This window comes from Varanus komodoensis, unplaced genomic scaffold (assembly GCF_004798865.1).
Source record: "Varanus komodoensis strain SLA01 unplaced genomic scaffold, ASM479886v1 scaffold12, whole genome shotgun sequence".
In the NCBI taxonomy this organism is placed as follows: domain Eukaryota; kingdom Metazoa; phylum Chordata; class Lepidosauria; order Squamata; family Varanidae; genus Varanus; species Varanus komodoensis.
In genome coordinates, this window is record NW_025335349.1 from 6022020 (window position 1) to 6037982 (window position 15963).

Sequence of the window (15963 nt, forward strand, 5' to 3'; positions counted from 1 at the left end):
GTACCCACTCTCGGAGATGCAAGTTGTGCTTGGCAGCCCCACTTGAGACATTGCCCAGGGCTGCCCCCTGGCGAATCAATACTTTTCTGATCAAGGCCTAGCAAGGGCCACCCAGGCCTTCCTTGCCATGAGCCTAGTTCAAACACCAAGGATAAACAAGGCCATGCTGAGGGGCTGTTTCCTTGACCTGACTTGGCTTTTAACAGGTAAATGTAATGACGGTAATTTCACCAATATTTTATCTAATAGCTTTAATTAGAGTTATTTCACCTTTAACGTATAGAAGCCATGCTGAGACTGAAAAGTTAACATTAAAAAGCTATATTGCTGTGCACCTCTGGCACAATAGAACAGACTGTGGATATATGGAACAGTCAGGCTGGATTCCATCTCTTTCAATTTACTGGAAGGACTTGGATAGAATAGGGGCTTCCACAAATGGATTTGTGGTTTTGTTTCATCAATGCCCTACTGAACTTTTTCCTTTAAAACACATCTTGTTACATGCTGTCAGGTCATTTCCAGTGTATGGTGATCCTTTGAACAAAGGCCCTCCAAACTGCTGTTCTTGAGAGCCCTGCTCAAATCCTGCAACTTCAAGGCTGTAGCTTATTTTGCAGAATGGGCTCATCTCAGAGTTGCTCTTCCTCTCCTTCTTCTGCCTGCGACTTTCCCTATCATTTTTGTCCTCTCCAGTGAGTCTTGCCTTTTCATGATATGTGCAGTGAGACAGCTTCAGTTTTGTCCTTTTTGCTTCCCCTTTAAGAGGCAAACCGGAATTTTATGCTTCTTCTATATTAGATGACCTCCATTAATGATTTTGTGTCACTGTAACTGATGGAGGAGTGGGCCTCCCCAGGGTGTGACTTTTTCCAGACCCAATTTATTTTGTTTGCTTTTCCTCAGTCAATTCTATGCCATATGACTTTGTTCTTTTTTTTTTTCCTTCTGTGAAGGCAGTAGCTATGTCAGACAGAAGTAATATGATTCTTACTAATTTTAATCCTCTTGCCAAAGCCTTTTAGAGAAACTTGACTTGCTACCATACTAATGGCTGCTCCTTATTAAAAGGCACATCCACTTGTTTCTGGTTTATTATTTCCTGTGCTGTGATCTCAAAAGCCACTCAGGCAAAGATAATGAAGTTATATACTTAAGTCCTTAAGCCTGTCCTTAATGTACCTCCTTGTAGCATTATGGAATGTTTGCGTCATTTCTCACCATTGGACAAAATAATTCTAGGGTATCTTTCTATGTACCTTCCACGGTTGCCTCATTAGTTGGGGATTACAAAAAACCTTCTGAACATGCAGTTGGCAAACTGACAAAGCATACAAGTAATGTAGGGACCAGACATTACTACCTTTACAAAGTATGAAGGTTAATTTCTTCCTGAAGTACCTGGACCATCCACATAGGAAGTGGCTTGAAGCTTGTGCAGTCTAACCCAAACTCCAAGCCAAAGTCTGCAGTTCTATGTAACATTGTTCTTTCCAGAACAAGTACTCATTTTCCCTTTTTTATTAGAAAATGAGGGACAAAGAGGCATGGGAGCTACTCAGAGAATAGGGTAACATTTAGAAAGACCCTAAGTTAGTTGGCATTTTCCCTTATTGATCCAATTTTATATCAGACATGAGGAACTATTAAAGGGCTTTTAGTGCGTGAGATCATTTAAGTATTTATATCCTTTTTTTCCCTTTCTGGGATCCTCCTCCCCTCAATAACCTTGTGATATAGATTAGGCTGAGAGTCAGTAACTGAGCTGGTCAGTAGGATTTCTAAACCCTAACACAATACTTTTGATTATTTATTTATTTATTATTTATGAGGGGTATTTCTAGCCCATCTAATTACTGTATGGCTCTGGATGGCTTATAATAAATCACCCAATAAATACATCATAATAAACACATCATAATAACCCATGCCTGAGGATAAAAACATATTAAAATATTTAAACTTTAAAATACCAGGTAAATAAAAAGATCCCACCAATAGGAAAAGCCCAAAGTTTTCTGGGATTTTGATTAATACATAACCTCACCTGGAATACTATGTCCAGTTCTGGGCACCAAGATTTAAGAAAGATGCAGGTAAATTAGAAAGGGTCCAGCAGAGGGCAAAATTATCCAGGGCTTGGAAACACTGTCCTATGAGGAGAGATAGAGAACGGGGCATGTTCAGCCTTGAGAAGACTGAGGGGGGACATGATATCTCTCTAGAAGTACTTCAAAGGCTGTCATAAAGAGGAAGGTCAAGATCTCTTCTTGCTGATGCCAGAGTGTAGGAATAATCAATTCAAGTTGTGAGAACCCAGATTCAGACTGAACATCAGGAAAAGCTTCCTCACTGTCAGAATACAACAGTGGAACCAGCTGCCTAGAGAGGTGGTGGGTTCTCCCACACTAGAGACATTCAAAAAGAAACTGGACAGCCATCTGAGTGGGATGGTGTAACGTGGTGTCTTGCAACAGCAGGGGGCTGGACTCGATGGCCTTCATGGCCCCTTCCAACTCTTCTATTCTATGATTCTATGATAAAATGCAACTAGATTTGAATTTGACCAGTACAGTTTTGTTCTCTTGAATTGGTTCTAGTTGTGACTGACAATGGAACGAGAATGTACAGCATTTGATTTTGAAATATTTTGACTTCTCATCAGGCATCCAAAGAACCTATTCTAGGTTCATGATTTAGGCATTTAATGAGTTTATGCTTCCTCCCACTAGTTGCACACACTAGATCTTGCGTTTGTCATGCTACTCAGATGGTATTGTTCATTACCTGGGCATTTTCTTTTAAGCGTGATTAGTTACCATAACACGCAACCTTCAGAGCATTTTTTTTCACAGATACAATTGGTTCCAACTATATTTCTACATGTAGCAGGAGAATGCTATGGCATACATACCAGAAGATGGCTTACACAACATTTCACTGCATAACTGTAGGCAATTTCATACCTGACTCTGATACATTTCTGTCATGTCATACTTTTGACCACACATTGAACTATTATTCTAGAGGGACCTGTACAGCTACAGCGCTATGAATAAACTAGATACTGAAAGAGGATCTGAGGTTGGTTCTTCAATTTTTAGCCAATTACCTCCATTGGTCTACTAAAGAAAGCAAGCGAAATTTGGTCTAAGAATATTTGCATAAATAATCCCACTCTCTGGATACAGCAGATGTGTTAACATGATCAGCAGATTAGACCTTGTCATAAACCACCTTCTTAAAAGGCATTTATGGGAATGAAAGGCACAGAATTTATCAAAACAAACCCCCTTGGTTTAAAGGCTAAGCGTGTGCATCTCGCACGCTTAATATACAGAAATTACACAATTTTATATTTAGCAAATTAACAGCTACAGTTGCATGACATGTTGCACTTATTCCAAAATAGCATTATTCTAAATGTAGACAGACCTGAATCAGCATTTGAAAGCATCACTATTAACGAATTATAGATCTGAGAGATTTGCAAGGTCATGAATTCTTATGCATGCTTCCTAGTTTCATTCCTTAGGCTCTTTTTTTGCCACAACAGTTCCAGTTATAGTTCTATAACCATGAAGAAGAGAATGTTTAAAATCTAAAAGTTTGGAATTCTGAGAGTTGTAAGAGAAAATCCTATGTAATTCTCCTGTTGATAACTTTTGAACTGAAGTAACCCTCCACAGAAGGTTTTAGGCCAATTCTAAATTGAAAATAGTACTGGAAGTTACTTTGCTATGCTTCTGTTCCAAGAACAGATATATGAAACAAGCATGTTGAGAAGGCCCACGCCTTCATGCAAATAGCACCCAGACATGTTGATGGGAATCAGTTTTAAAATGTATATGACTACAAATTGTTTCTATATACAGTATGCATATAACAGAATAGCATGTTGCTAACATAACCTCTCCTGCCTCTGCCTGTATGTATGTATGTATGTAATAGTATTTAACAAGATAGCTTTCAATTCTGAACACTAACGTAGAAGTTCAAATAAGTGCAATTACCTCAATGCCTTTATTTACTGTTGTTGGCTACTTCTGGCTTTTTCAGCAAGCTTCAAAGAAAAAATAGCTATTTGCCTCTTAAACAACCCCATGCATTTCAAAAAAACCTGAATGGCATATTAGACACAGAGAATGTATTCTTTCTGAACCATCCCAACAGTACATGTCTATGCACCAAAATGAGTGGCCATGTCAAAGGGCATAATTTATCTTCAATTGAATGCAAAGCATACATGTGATTTGGTTTTTGCACCAGGTTATAAGGTGAATGGGTGAATGGGTTAAAATGCGGGGAGGATCATGGTAGACCATCTCCTAGTGAGATTTAGGCTTACAACATTGCAGGTAGGGGGCCCATTCAGATGGTGTGATGCAGAAAACTGCTGGAATTCAATGGATTACTGAATGTGCTTAGGGATTTCCCAGTGCACAGAGTTGGTGATCCTACTGAGGTCATGGACTCACTGCGGAACAGTGAGATGAAGAGATTCATAGACTCAATTGCACCCAAGTGCCCTGCTCTGGCATTGTAGAGGCCATTCTTGTCCTTGGTGTACTGGGGAGCTGCAGTTGATGAAACAAGCTAGATTCTGTCCAGAGCACAAATGGTATAAGACTTTGAAGCAAAAGTGATTGTGCTATAGAGTGCATAATTGGGTCTTTTGCAATGTGGTGCACCCTTGAGTAGTCATCCAGCAAAGTTCTTCTGGGTAGTCCAGCTGTTATTCTTTCCAGTGAATGGGGCCCTGGCCCCCTCAAAGACCTACTGTGACCCTTTTAATTGCACTTGGAGGGCAAAATTACTGGTCTCTGCAATAAACTTGATAATGCTATCATGGGTCCAGTTGAGGTCCGATGCCACCATTTGCCTGATTTTGTAGAATAATTTTCAGTTATTAAAGCCCAATGACACAGGGGCAAGATGCTTACAGTAATGCAACCAAGCGTTCTCTTAATACTTTCCATTCCTGGCTGATAAAAGGTAGCCAAGGGGGTCTAATTAGGTGAGTCGAGGAACTGGAAAATACATCTGTGCATGAAAGGTGATCCCTGTTGTCCTCGGGGGGAGGGGCACTCTGGGCCCAATGGTATTGGACAACTACTACTTGGTAGCAAACCCCCCTCCCTTTTTTTTAACTTGAGATGGTGGTAGCAGAGTTACTGCAGATGCTGCTTTTGGAGGATACTGAAATCTGAACCTATTTCCATCTGTATTTTGCCCTGCTTATGGAACTGAATCAGCCTCGATCACACTAATAGATGGCATCTATTAGGAATGAAACAGCGTGTGATCCTGATAATTCTACTTGATCTTTCATTGGTTTGTGAGCATACTGGATCAATTCCATGGGCTAGGTATTGCAGGCATTGTGTTATAGTGGTTCCAATCTTCTCCCCGGGATCAATTAATTCCCTTCAGGCTACCATATGGGTGACTATTCCTCAACTCCTTATCAAGTGAGCTATGGGGTTCCACAGGATACCATCCTATCTCCAATGTTATATAACATCTGCACAAAGATACTGGGAGAGGTCATTAGGGATTTGAAGCCAAGTGCCATCAGTAAGCTGATGACACAGTACTATTTCCCTGTGACAAGAGAATCAGAAGAGGCTGTGCAAGTCCAAGATTAGTGACTGTATTCAGTGATCAGCTGGATGATGGGCAATACATTTGAGTCTTGGAAAAGCAGAGGTCCTGTGAATAAGCTGAAACTGCTTGAGTCCAGGAGATTTACCACCTGTTCTGGACAGGGTTTTACTTCCCTTAAGGGTCAGGCTCAAAGTCTAGAGCTGCTCCTCGATTGATTACTATGACTGCAGTGGCTCAGAGTGTCTTTTACCATCTCCAATTAGTTTTCCAGCTACAGTCAAGACTGGATTAGTGCAATGTGCTCTATATGGAGCTGCCCTTAAAGCTAAGGGTGGAGTAGAGCAGAATGTAGCAGCTGCCTTTTTACAGCACACAACTCCTTTGCAGAAGGATCTGTACTGGCTACTGGTTTGCTACCTGGCCAGGTTTAAGGTTTTAGTACTGGTGTATAAATCCCTGAAAAACTTGGGACTGGGATACCTGATAGAGTACTTTTGTCCTTACCAATCCACCCAGTCAGTGCGGTCACTGGAAGACATTCTCCTGGTGGCTCTATACAGACACATGGGACAAGTGGAGTCCACCAGGAGAAGAGCCTTCAGTGTAGTGGTCCCACTTGTATGGCAGTCTTGCCCTTGGGAGGTTAGGCAGGCACCAACCCTTTACTAGAGCAGGTGAAATGAAATAATTCAAATGCTTTTATAATTAATAAGTAATGATGAGCCTTAAATATTGCTCTACAAAATATTTAAGGAGACAGTATATAAAATTACTTCAGCCTGGAAAACTATCATTCACAAGAGTTTGCTTTAACTGTAATAATTTAAACAATGGAAGGTAAATCTAAGAACAGTAAAGATTAGAACTGAGATTAAACAACAGATTTCATGTTATAAGAATGTTTCAGAGTTGCATGGAAACAAGATCCTGATGAGTTTATTTTACAAAATGATACAGAAAAAAGCTTTGCATGATTTTAAATATTTATACATTCCGTTTTGTTATAGCTCTAAACAAAATGACAGGGTATACTAATTTCAGCTGCTTAAAAGAATCACCTCAATGTATGTGGTATTAATAAGCTGAGACACAGCAAAAATCAAACAACTAACTTCAGTGATTAACATTCCACATAGTTTAAAAATCCACACACAGTTAAATTAGCCAATGGAGACACAACAGTCTCCAAATTACAAGAATGAAAATTGTGCCTTAGTTTGTTCTTTGTTGAACAGAGTTCTCTTCTGAGTATAGTCAATACTGTTGGTGTGTCCAGGCAATGTTGCTTTTTCCATCCCACCTGCTGCCATGAATGACAGGCTTAAGGGAGGCATGGATACTCCCTCTTCCATCGGTCCTACTAAATGCATTTAAGAGCTGTACTTGGAGATCCCACATTTACCCAAATTCACCATTTCCTTAACCTTGCTACAGGCACTTGCTATACTACAGAAACACCAGGTTCTGTGTGGAGCATCCCAGCGCAGTTATGTTCTGGAGGTGACAGGGGAGGCAGCCAGTAAACCTGGTTCCTGGTCCCAGTGTCATTGCACTCACATACGATACAGGAGGGAACCGTACTCTCTGAACAGGCCTGGTGCTTTCAGTTACTCACCAAAGCCAACAATCATCTAACAGGGGCCAATTTTATAAGATACACATATCAGATTATACTTGTCTTTTGCCTTGTCATATGGGACCAAGCGCAAAGTAATTTAAAAGTCAAGCCTAACAGAACTAGTTTAAATGATCACAGCTTATACTCAAAAAATAGTACTCTTTAATCATCCTTGCATAAAATTAGCTCTTTTATGATTACATATGTACACTGTAGCTTAATTGTAAGATGCTTAACAATTCCCAATCCCGCTTTACATCACTTATCCCTGCTTTAATATTGGCAAATGTGAACGTTTGCAAGAACAAAGTTCAAACTAAAGTGACATTTTCACAGCTTTACATTGCATACTTTAACCTTCAGGATTACGGGCTGTCAACCGTAACAGAGAGATGGCTCGTCATCACTTGTATCTGAATCATCTTCATCTACTTCACCTTCAATGACAGACTTTTTTCCTTTGCAGCACGACACTATTAATCCAATTAAGAAGACCTATGAATTCAAATCAGTATAATGCATTATTGTTGATCAGTTGAGGGAATATTAAAGTAACAGCTTTAGAATGGGGTAACATCACTCTGATGCAAATTATATGGTGATTTCAATTCTCTAAATTGCTAAGGTTGGATCTATAATGACCTTCAAATGAAATTACTCACCACAATGAAAGCCCAATTCCCAAAGTAATATGCAGCACTGAAGAACCAGAATTTGTGAAGGAACAGGTAAGTCCGAGTAACAGTGCACTGGTCTGAAAAGAAAAAAAACACACACAAAACATATAAATCCTGGAAAACACACTCCTTCCTTACTATAGATTTGGAAATTATTGGACATTGTTGGCAGATAGTAGTAAGATCTAGTGGTATCTCATAGACAAGACCTTGTTCTTCTACCATTTAGTTTAGGAGAAGAGTATCAGCAGAACCAACTGACTTCACTGGTTCTACTTTCTTAGTCCTCCAAAAGAGTTTTATTTACAAATTATGTACATGAAATGCACATTTTCCTACAACATCTTAAAGTGTCACACATACCTTTGCTTGCAATAAAGCAATTCGGTGGAAAGGGAAAAGCCCTCACATATGCAGTGCTGTAATTCAATGTATTTTACTCTTGTCAAAACATGCTAATTTCTATTTCAGGACCCAACAAAAACACCCTTCTCCATTTTCCTCACACCATAGTCCATCCTAGATCAAACTCCTGTGCATTAAAGTTCACAAGTGACCAAAGCCTGCTGGCCATACCTGGGATTTCTTGAAGTTATTCTTGAAGCCATGAAGCGAGATTCCACTGGGCCAGAAGTATTTTGCAGCCCATTGTTAACCATTGTTTCTTCATTGTCTGCAATAAATTAATCTCTACCCAGACTAGTAACAAAAATCTGGTACCTGGACTGAGGAGTAAGAGGTATCTAAGGGGGTGGAGGTGAGTGGGGGAGATTCAAAATCTGTTGCATTCTATCCACTGCCCTGGCCCTAACTTGATCCAATATGAATTAAGGCAGAATTTTGCTTTAAAAATGACTTGTCCTTTGTATGACCTTTAAAAAAAGCCAAGGAATTCTGCAAAATTTTGGCCTCCACTCCACAATTTACATAAAATTATGCATATTGCATAGTAAAGGCCCAAATTTTACATCAATCTGAAATTAACTATGTGAACTTTTAAGAGGGTGTGTGTGCATATGCAGTGGGAGGATGTTTCCATACTGCTCATCTTAACTATTATAGCAAGAACAAGTATTACTTAAATCTACTGAGTCTGCCCTGATATACATAACTCATGCATGAGTTGCACAGTTCTCAGCTATAAATTAAATTAATAAATTTGCACAAATATTTCAAGCAATTTTGCAGAAGCCAGCAAAAAGTCCCCTCTTAACTTAGCCCACTTTTGGCCATCAGGTTGGAAATGTGTTAGAAGGCCACCAAGCTCAAAAGGAACGAGTTTTTCAGGGTGGCACATCCCTAGCTGTAATCTGGCTTTCCCCATAAACTTTTGCTATTCCCTACATTCTTAGCATTCTTGTATGCAAGCAAATTTTATCCTCCTCTCCTTCATATTCATAGATCAGGAGAAAGAACTCAAGCTTCATCACAGGAAATTCCCAATATAAAGTAAAAAACCTTGCCATAGTAATAGCAAATCTAAGGGAATTTGTTATTGAGACAAATGCTCAGTGTCACCAAGGTACAGAGGGGCTAGCAGACAAAAGCTTGATGATGAGGGTCTACAATATACTGGCTGTGTTCGGACAACAAGGCAAGTCATAGTGGATTTTTCATTGCTCTGTTGTGTTGTCCAAGCTCAGGCATGGTATTTTACCATGGCACGTTTGAAACAGCTGTTTCTTCTATGGTTTCTCTGTACCACCATGGCTTGTCATATTGCCTGAAACCAGCATTGTGGTCTCCATGCTATTGGTATGCAAGTACCATAGAGTCCTCTAGAAAGAACGGCAAATTTATTTTTGTATTGTGTTGTATTGTATTGGTATGCTGCCCTATAGCCCACCCAGCTCAGAAAGAACAGAAACAACAGTGTAACATAACTGTAGTAAAGTAAAACAATAACATCTAAAACCACATAAAATCAATTACTATAAGGTGCTAAACAGGAGGATAATATAAACAACAGTAAAAACGACAATAAAATCAGCAGAGAAAAGCAAATAAAACAATAGGTCTAAAAGCAGGTACTAAATTAAAAAATATTTACTTGGAAGTGAAAACAGAATAACGAGGTGCCAGTTGCACTTCTAGGAAGAGAACTCCGAAAATGAGGTGCAATAACAGAGAATAACCCTGCAGGAGCTGTTCCAGCCATCCAGCCTCTGGATGTGAACCATGAGGAAGAGGCAGTCAACAGAGCAGGAAGCAATGCACCTTGGGACTGAATTCAGGGAAGATGGCTGGTGGGATGCATGCCAGCAGTGGGAGAACTGGTCAGGGAGATGGTGGAAACCACCACAACATGGCAGTGTAAAACCAGTCATTCTGTCGGTGAGGTATGGAATAGAGGAATCTAAAATAAATGCTATTATATTACATCCCCTGTCTATTATTCCTGATCACCCAGTGAGATGAGTTACACTGAAAGAGCGACTGATCCAAGATATCCAGGTAGCTTCATAGCAAAATGGGGATTTGAACCAGGGGCTCCCAGGTCCGAGTCTGAAATGTCAATCACATCATTCCATAATTTCTATAGGTTGTATTTGACGATAATTGAAGCCATCATAATAAGAAAAAGTTTTCAACAACTTAAGCATCTACCAAAAGAAGTATGCCAGACAACAATGGTCTTTCTTCAACCCAGACTGGGATTATTTCCTAGCCTGATCACCTTCTTGCTCATCCTTCCCCAGTCATCTTGTCTAGTTCCAACTCGCCAGCCATGCCTCTCCCACCCTTCGCTGTAACTCTTTTTCCCATTGGTACTTCACAGAACCTACAAGCCCAGATCATTCACTCCCAGCACAGAATATCTTGAATGATTGCTGTTCAGTTTCAGTTGCCTATTCAGGTCAGGGCATTCCAATTTCAGCAGGAAATCTGTCATAGTAAACAATGCATTTCAGTTGTTATCTTCTCCTGCCAATCAGTCAACAAGAAATTCTGCGTAATTACATCTTTTTCCTTTACTTTATGGAAAGCCAAAAAAGAACAAGGAACTGTTGTTGCCATGGGAATGCAAAAAACCGTCAAGAGTGATACATGGTATAAATGGAAAAGTGTCCTAACCTGAGAGGATCCTCCATTACCTAGTGTGCATTACTACTGTGTACTATTTTTCCTTAATTTTGCCAGGTTATATTCCCAGCTATATATAACGCACTATTTAGTGGGCATGAGCAAGAAAACAACCTAAACTACTTGCATAATATTGTGGCTGATTCCTCAAGAATGTCCAAATGAGAAGGCAAATGTGTAGCTGTTTCTCAAACTACGTAGCTATATCAGAGAGCAAAAACTGAAGCCTACCAACCCAGTAATTCCAGCAAGATCTAGAAGGGATGATGGGAAGCAATTAGTTCTCACCAGCAGCATCAAAAGGAACAGAATGTGCCAGTTCAGGTTATCAAGCTCTAAAGTACTGGAACAAGTCACAGACAGTACTGATCTGACATGCTGATCTCTAAGTCATAGGGAAAAAGGGTAATTCCACAAAAAAGCCAGCTGAGGAGATCTTCATTAAGGACCTTTATGCTTTATACTGGTATGAACTGTACATGAGATTTCTAATTGAAGATATTTTAAAATTAAATATAGATTTTGATTTACAGGCAGAAGAATAGATAATTTATCACTTGCAAAGGCATTCTGTAAATTCTTATACAGAGGATAACCCAGGAAAATATTACATACAGTTTAATTCCAAGTCAGTAATTAATCATGGAGAAGGAAGGCTCAAAAGACTGTTCTAGACAGACTATCACATGCATTTCATATTGTCAAACACAGACACCAGAAAGGTGAGGCTCTTAACAGAAAGCTTAATCCAGAAGCAAGTTTTCACTGTAATGTATGTTTCTGCAACACAAAGCTTAGGCTTAGGCATATACTTTTCAGGTGGACTATGTAACTTATATTATCTAGCTTTCCATGTAAGAAGCCGTATAACAAAGCAGAATGATGTAACATGGCTATAATTAAAGCATGAATTTGGACATCTACTCCAATTAGATTTAACTCAAACACCCAATTAGTTCCACAGAACAGACTGGGTACCCCCAAGCATTTAACCCCTTTCTTTAGGAATGTTGCTTACAGCAAGTGTCCATTTCAATTCATGAGAATAAAGGTTCCCTGAACTGCACATTTCCTAACCGAATATAGTCCAAATGACTTATATTCAAGCAGCTGCATCAGCTATCTTCAAGCTTGCCAGAGGCAGTGCACCTCTTAATATCATGTCAACATTTATTTTCCACAATGAAAAGAGGGGGAAGAAATGTTGTAAGTGATCCGGTTAATATTCTATGTATGTACTGATTTCCCAAATCCAGATCTTTTCCCCACCCCCACAGGCATCATTGTTTCATTTCCCAAATGGTTTTTGTGATGCAGTTCTCTAAGCACACTGGGCTGATCAGGGGCTGTTGAACCCACAATGAACTGCCCTTGGCACAGGCCTCAGTGCATGCTGGGTGACATCATGAATAGGCAACCTTGATCAGGCAAATGTGGGTTGCCATTTTGTGCACACTTAATCACAGTGGATTATTTGAGGGATACATGCCACTACAACAACCGAGAGTTATGTGAGGGATACCCCTCAAATAATCCACAGTGGCTCAGTCGGCTTGTTCAAAACGTCAGCTCATAATGGATAAAACAATCCTTGACAAGCCTGGAGCAGTACGGAAAGCAGAACATTGTCTTATGCTAGCTGGTTCCTCACCAGGCATACAAACTCTCTAGGATCATTCAAACACATACTTGTCTTTTGATGAGCATCCAAGAACTACTTCAGCAGCTGTAGGCATAAGGCCCAACTCTCTTTGCCACAGAATGGTCAAGGTATGAACTAGTGGAAGTACTGAACTGGGTCTGCCTTCTTAGTTGCAGCATCCCAGCTGTGGGAAGTCCTGCATTTCACCACAATTTTAGGGAAGTAGTTAGAACATTTTTATCCAAACCATTGAACTGTGTTAAATTCTTTCCTATATTTTTGCTCTGTTGGATTGCCTGCATTTTAGCTTTCTTAGTAGCCACTTGAGAGCCCCTTCAGAGTTCAAAAGGCAGGATATAAATTATCTTTTGAGAGAGAGAGAAAAAGAATGAACAGATAGCTTGAGCTCTAACTTGGCTGTGAAACAGATTGCCTCCTGAGTCAACTACTATGCTCTATGTGAGAAGAGGAAATAAAACAATTAATTAGTAGATCAGGACAGCACATTTTTCAGTACCATCTGCAACCCCTCCAGCTGCTCACCTGAATTAAAGAGCAACAAACAGACCTACAGATGGCTCTCTATGGTAATCTGACTAAACAAATTATAGCAGATATTCTGGACCTGTTTGACCTTCATGAAATATTATAATGAATCCTGACACTAGTTCAGTGTCTTAGTTACAATGGCTTTCCTTCTTTCTGATGGTGACAATAGCATTTGCTAGGCATCATACAATCTGAGACAACTCATACTCTATTTTTGTAAGTGTGATACATATAAATGAGCCTTTCAAAAACTAACATTTTGACACAAGACAATCCATGGATTGCCTCAAATCTGAGATATATCACTAGGTAGTAGTGGCTAGATGAACCAATAGCTTGACCTTGTATAAGGAGGCTTCAAACCCTTAGGACAGAGTAAGTGCACCTTAACATGATCAACCAATTGTGCTTTACTCAGAAGTTGGTGCACTGTAAATCTTATGGCTTACAATGCACACCAATCAATATCTAGAATTTCCTATCTAAAATAAGATTCTACATGTCATCTTAAATAGAAGGATCCATATATAATAAAAAAGGTTTCGTCCTTCATGAAAGTGCACAGAAGTAGACAGACAGTAGTCTAGAAAACATCTGTGGTGAGAAAGTTGCCTGTTAAATGCCAATGCCAAGCTGGTCTGAAAAGTGCATCGAATTTCCACTTGGACCGATAATAATGGATTCAAGAGGCAACAAAAGGTTTGGCCATCCATTCTGGGGTTGCCCTTTTGTGCAACTGGCTATTTTAACTGATCTGTGTTTCATCACAACATACACTGCAGAAAATGAGAAAATTCTACCTTGGCTTCCACACTTTTTTGTACAGGCTAGCTACTCATTTCAGCCTTGAGATTTACCATGAAACTGAGGGCATAGCATGTGCCCTAGAATGCTACAAACAAAACTAAAACTATAATATAAGACACAGTAGGAACAGCCTTATGGGAATGACCCAAAGAGCTTATATTTCTTACATAGCTTGTTAGCAGCTTCTATTACAATACAAAGGTCCCCAAGACTGAGAAACAATTCTTTGTTTTCCTTCTTTCCTGCGGCGCTGCCACATATACATACTAAGGTTTGGAAATATGTAAAGAGTTTGCTTTGAAAATGGTAGAAGAAGCTTCAAAGACACTCTTTTACTGTACTCAGCACTATCCTGCTCTCCCTTTGGCAAGTTCAAATTAATGTACATGGTACTCTTGGAGTTTTCCCTCCCAAGCAGTGATCATGTCAACCAATACTCGCTTAGCTTCAACATTTCTAAAGCATCAGATGCTGAGAGACAATCTCTACATGGAGCAGCATCTGAGTATGACATAGATGCTGTAGGGGCTTGATTGCTGGTAGGAATTTTTATTTTATTTATATTTCTTCTATAACCAATTAATATCCTAAAATCTCTAAGTGATTACCATCTGATACATCATACAGATATGATATAATCCTGGGTTTTGGAGGAACTGTACTGGCTTCCAGTCAAGGTTCAGGGTGTTACTAATTCCATTTATACCCTAAATAACTTGGGATTACAGTACATGAAGGAGCCTTCCTATTTAAGCTTGACTAAGTACTAAGATCTATCAAGAGGGCTTTCTGCGCATCACTCTGTGGCAGCATTACATTACACGGAAATGCATGACAGGGCCTTCCTTACAGTGCCTTGCAGAACTACACGCCCTCCTTTTGACTTTTCCACATTTTGTTGTGCTAAAACATGGAATGGATGTAATTGGCATTGTTATCACTTGATGTGCAGAAGACAGCTGACACTTCAAAGGTACAAAATATTAGTATTGGTGAAAAAAAGTAAACAAAAACTGGCAGTTTAGGGTTGCATAGTTATTCAGCCTTTTGCTGTGCAACCCACTGTCTCCAGAAATCACATAATTTAAGAAGCTGAATGGAGTCCACCTGTGTGACATTCCAATATCACATAACCTCAGATTAAATATACGTGCTTCTGGAAGGACCCAGAATTCATTGGATAACATATCTAAATAGCACCATGAAGACCAGGGAGCTAAAAAATAACAACTCCAGTTTCCATTCAGTCATTGTTAATGATATTGTCATGAACTGGGGTTTCTTCTTCACGTATTCAAAAGGCAGACCCTTTTACTTGCAAAGTGCTCTTTACTGACGCAAAAGCACGAAACGCCCAGCATTAATCTGAGCATGCACAGAGCAGTTCATTGAACCCAATCTAGTATTCACCTCCAGGAGCTCTCCTTGGGAGCATGCCTGGGCCCGGTCTCTTCAGAAGGGGCCTTCTGAAAGTGAGCATGCCTCCTCTCCATGTGCCAATCCTCTAATTGGGCTGTCCTCCTCTGCTGGCGATGCATCATGGGGTCAGTTGTACTTGCCTCATCAGAATCCAAGACAGTATCTTGTTCCAGGTCCCCTCCTGCCAACTGTACATCTGGGTTATCCCCAAAGACTGCCTGCCCTCCTAGGGAGTCTGGCCTGGAGAGAGGCATCACTGCATCTCTCATCTCAGTGTCTTGGCTCGGCCCACACTCCCAGCTCCCCACCTGGGAGCCCATTCTGACCCTGATGCCTCTGAGGTCCAGCCGGCAGTCCTTGAGAACGAGCACCCACAGCCATTCTTCTCACCCCCAGCACATACTAGATAGACAAATGGTTGGACACAGTATAAAGCAGCTTCTTGATATTTTTGTTTTCTTCCTCTATACGCAGTGTTTTTAGTTCAATATTTAGCTTGTACAATTACCCATTCTAGAGACCTCTGGTACGTTTGCCATGCCAGAGAGTTTACACAGGTA

General features: G+C 40.0%; 1 protein-coding gene and 1 non-coding gene across 2 annotated transcripts in view; both read right to left on the reverse strand.

Annotated features, from left to right (window-relative positions):
* Positions 1-6516: 6516 nt before the first annotated feature.
* LMBRD1 (LMBR1 domain containing 1) overlaps positions 6517-15963 on the reverse strand; it is a 51140-nt gene continuing 41693 nt past the window's right edge. The window contains exons 13-14 of the mRNA XM_044421445.1: positions 7888-7979; positions 6517-7720 (exon numbers count right to left, since the gene is read on the reverse strand). Coding sequence (XP_044277380.1) covers positions 7601-7720; positions 7888-7979 — 212 coding nt within the window. The 3' untranslated portion in view covers positions 6517-7600. The remainder of the gene's footprint in view (positions 7721-7887; positions 7980-15963) is intronic.
* LOC123019350 lies at positions 8063-8194 on the reverse strand. Its single transcript, XR_006413915.1, has one exon.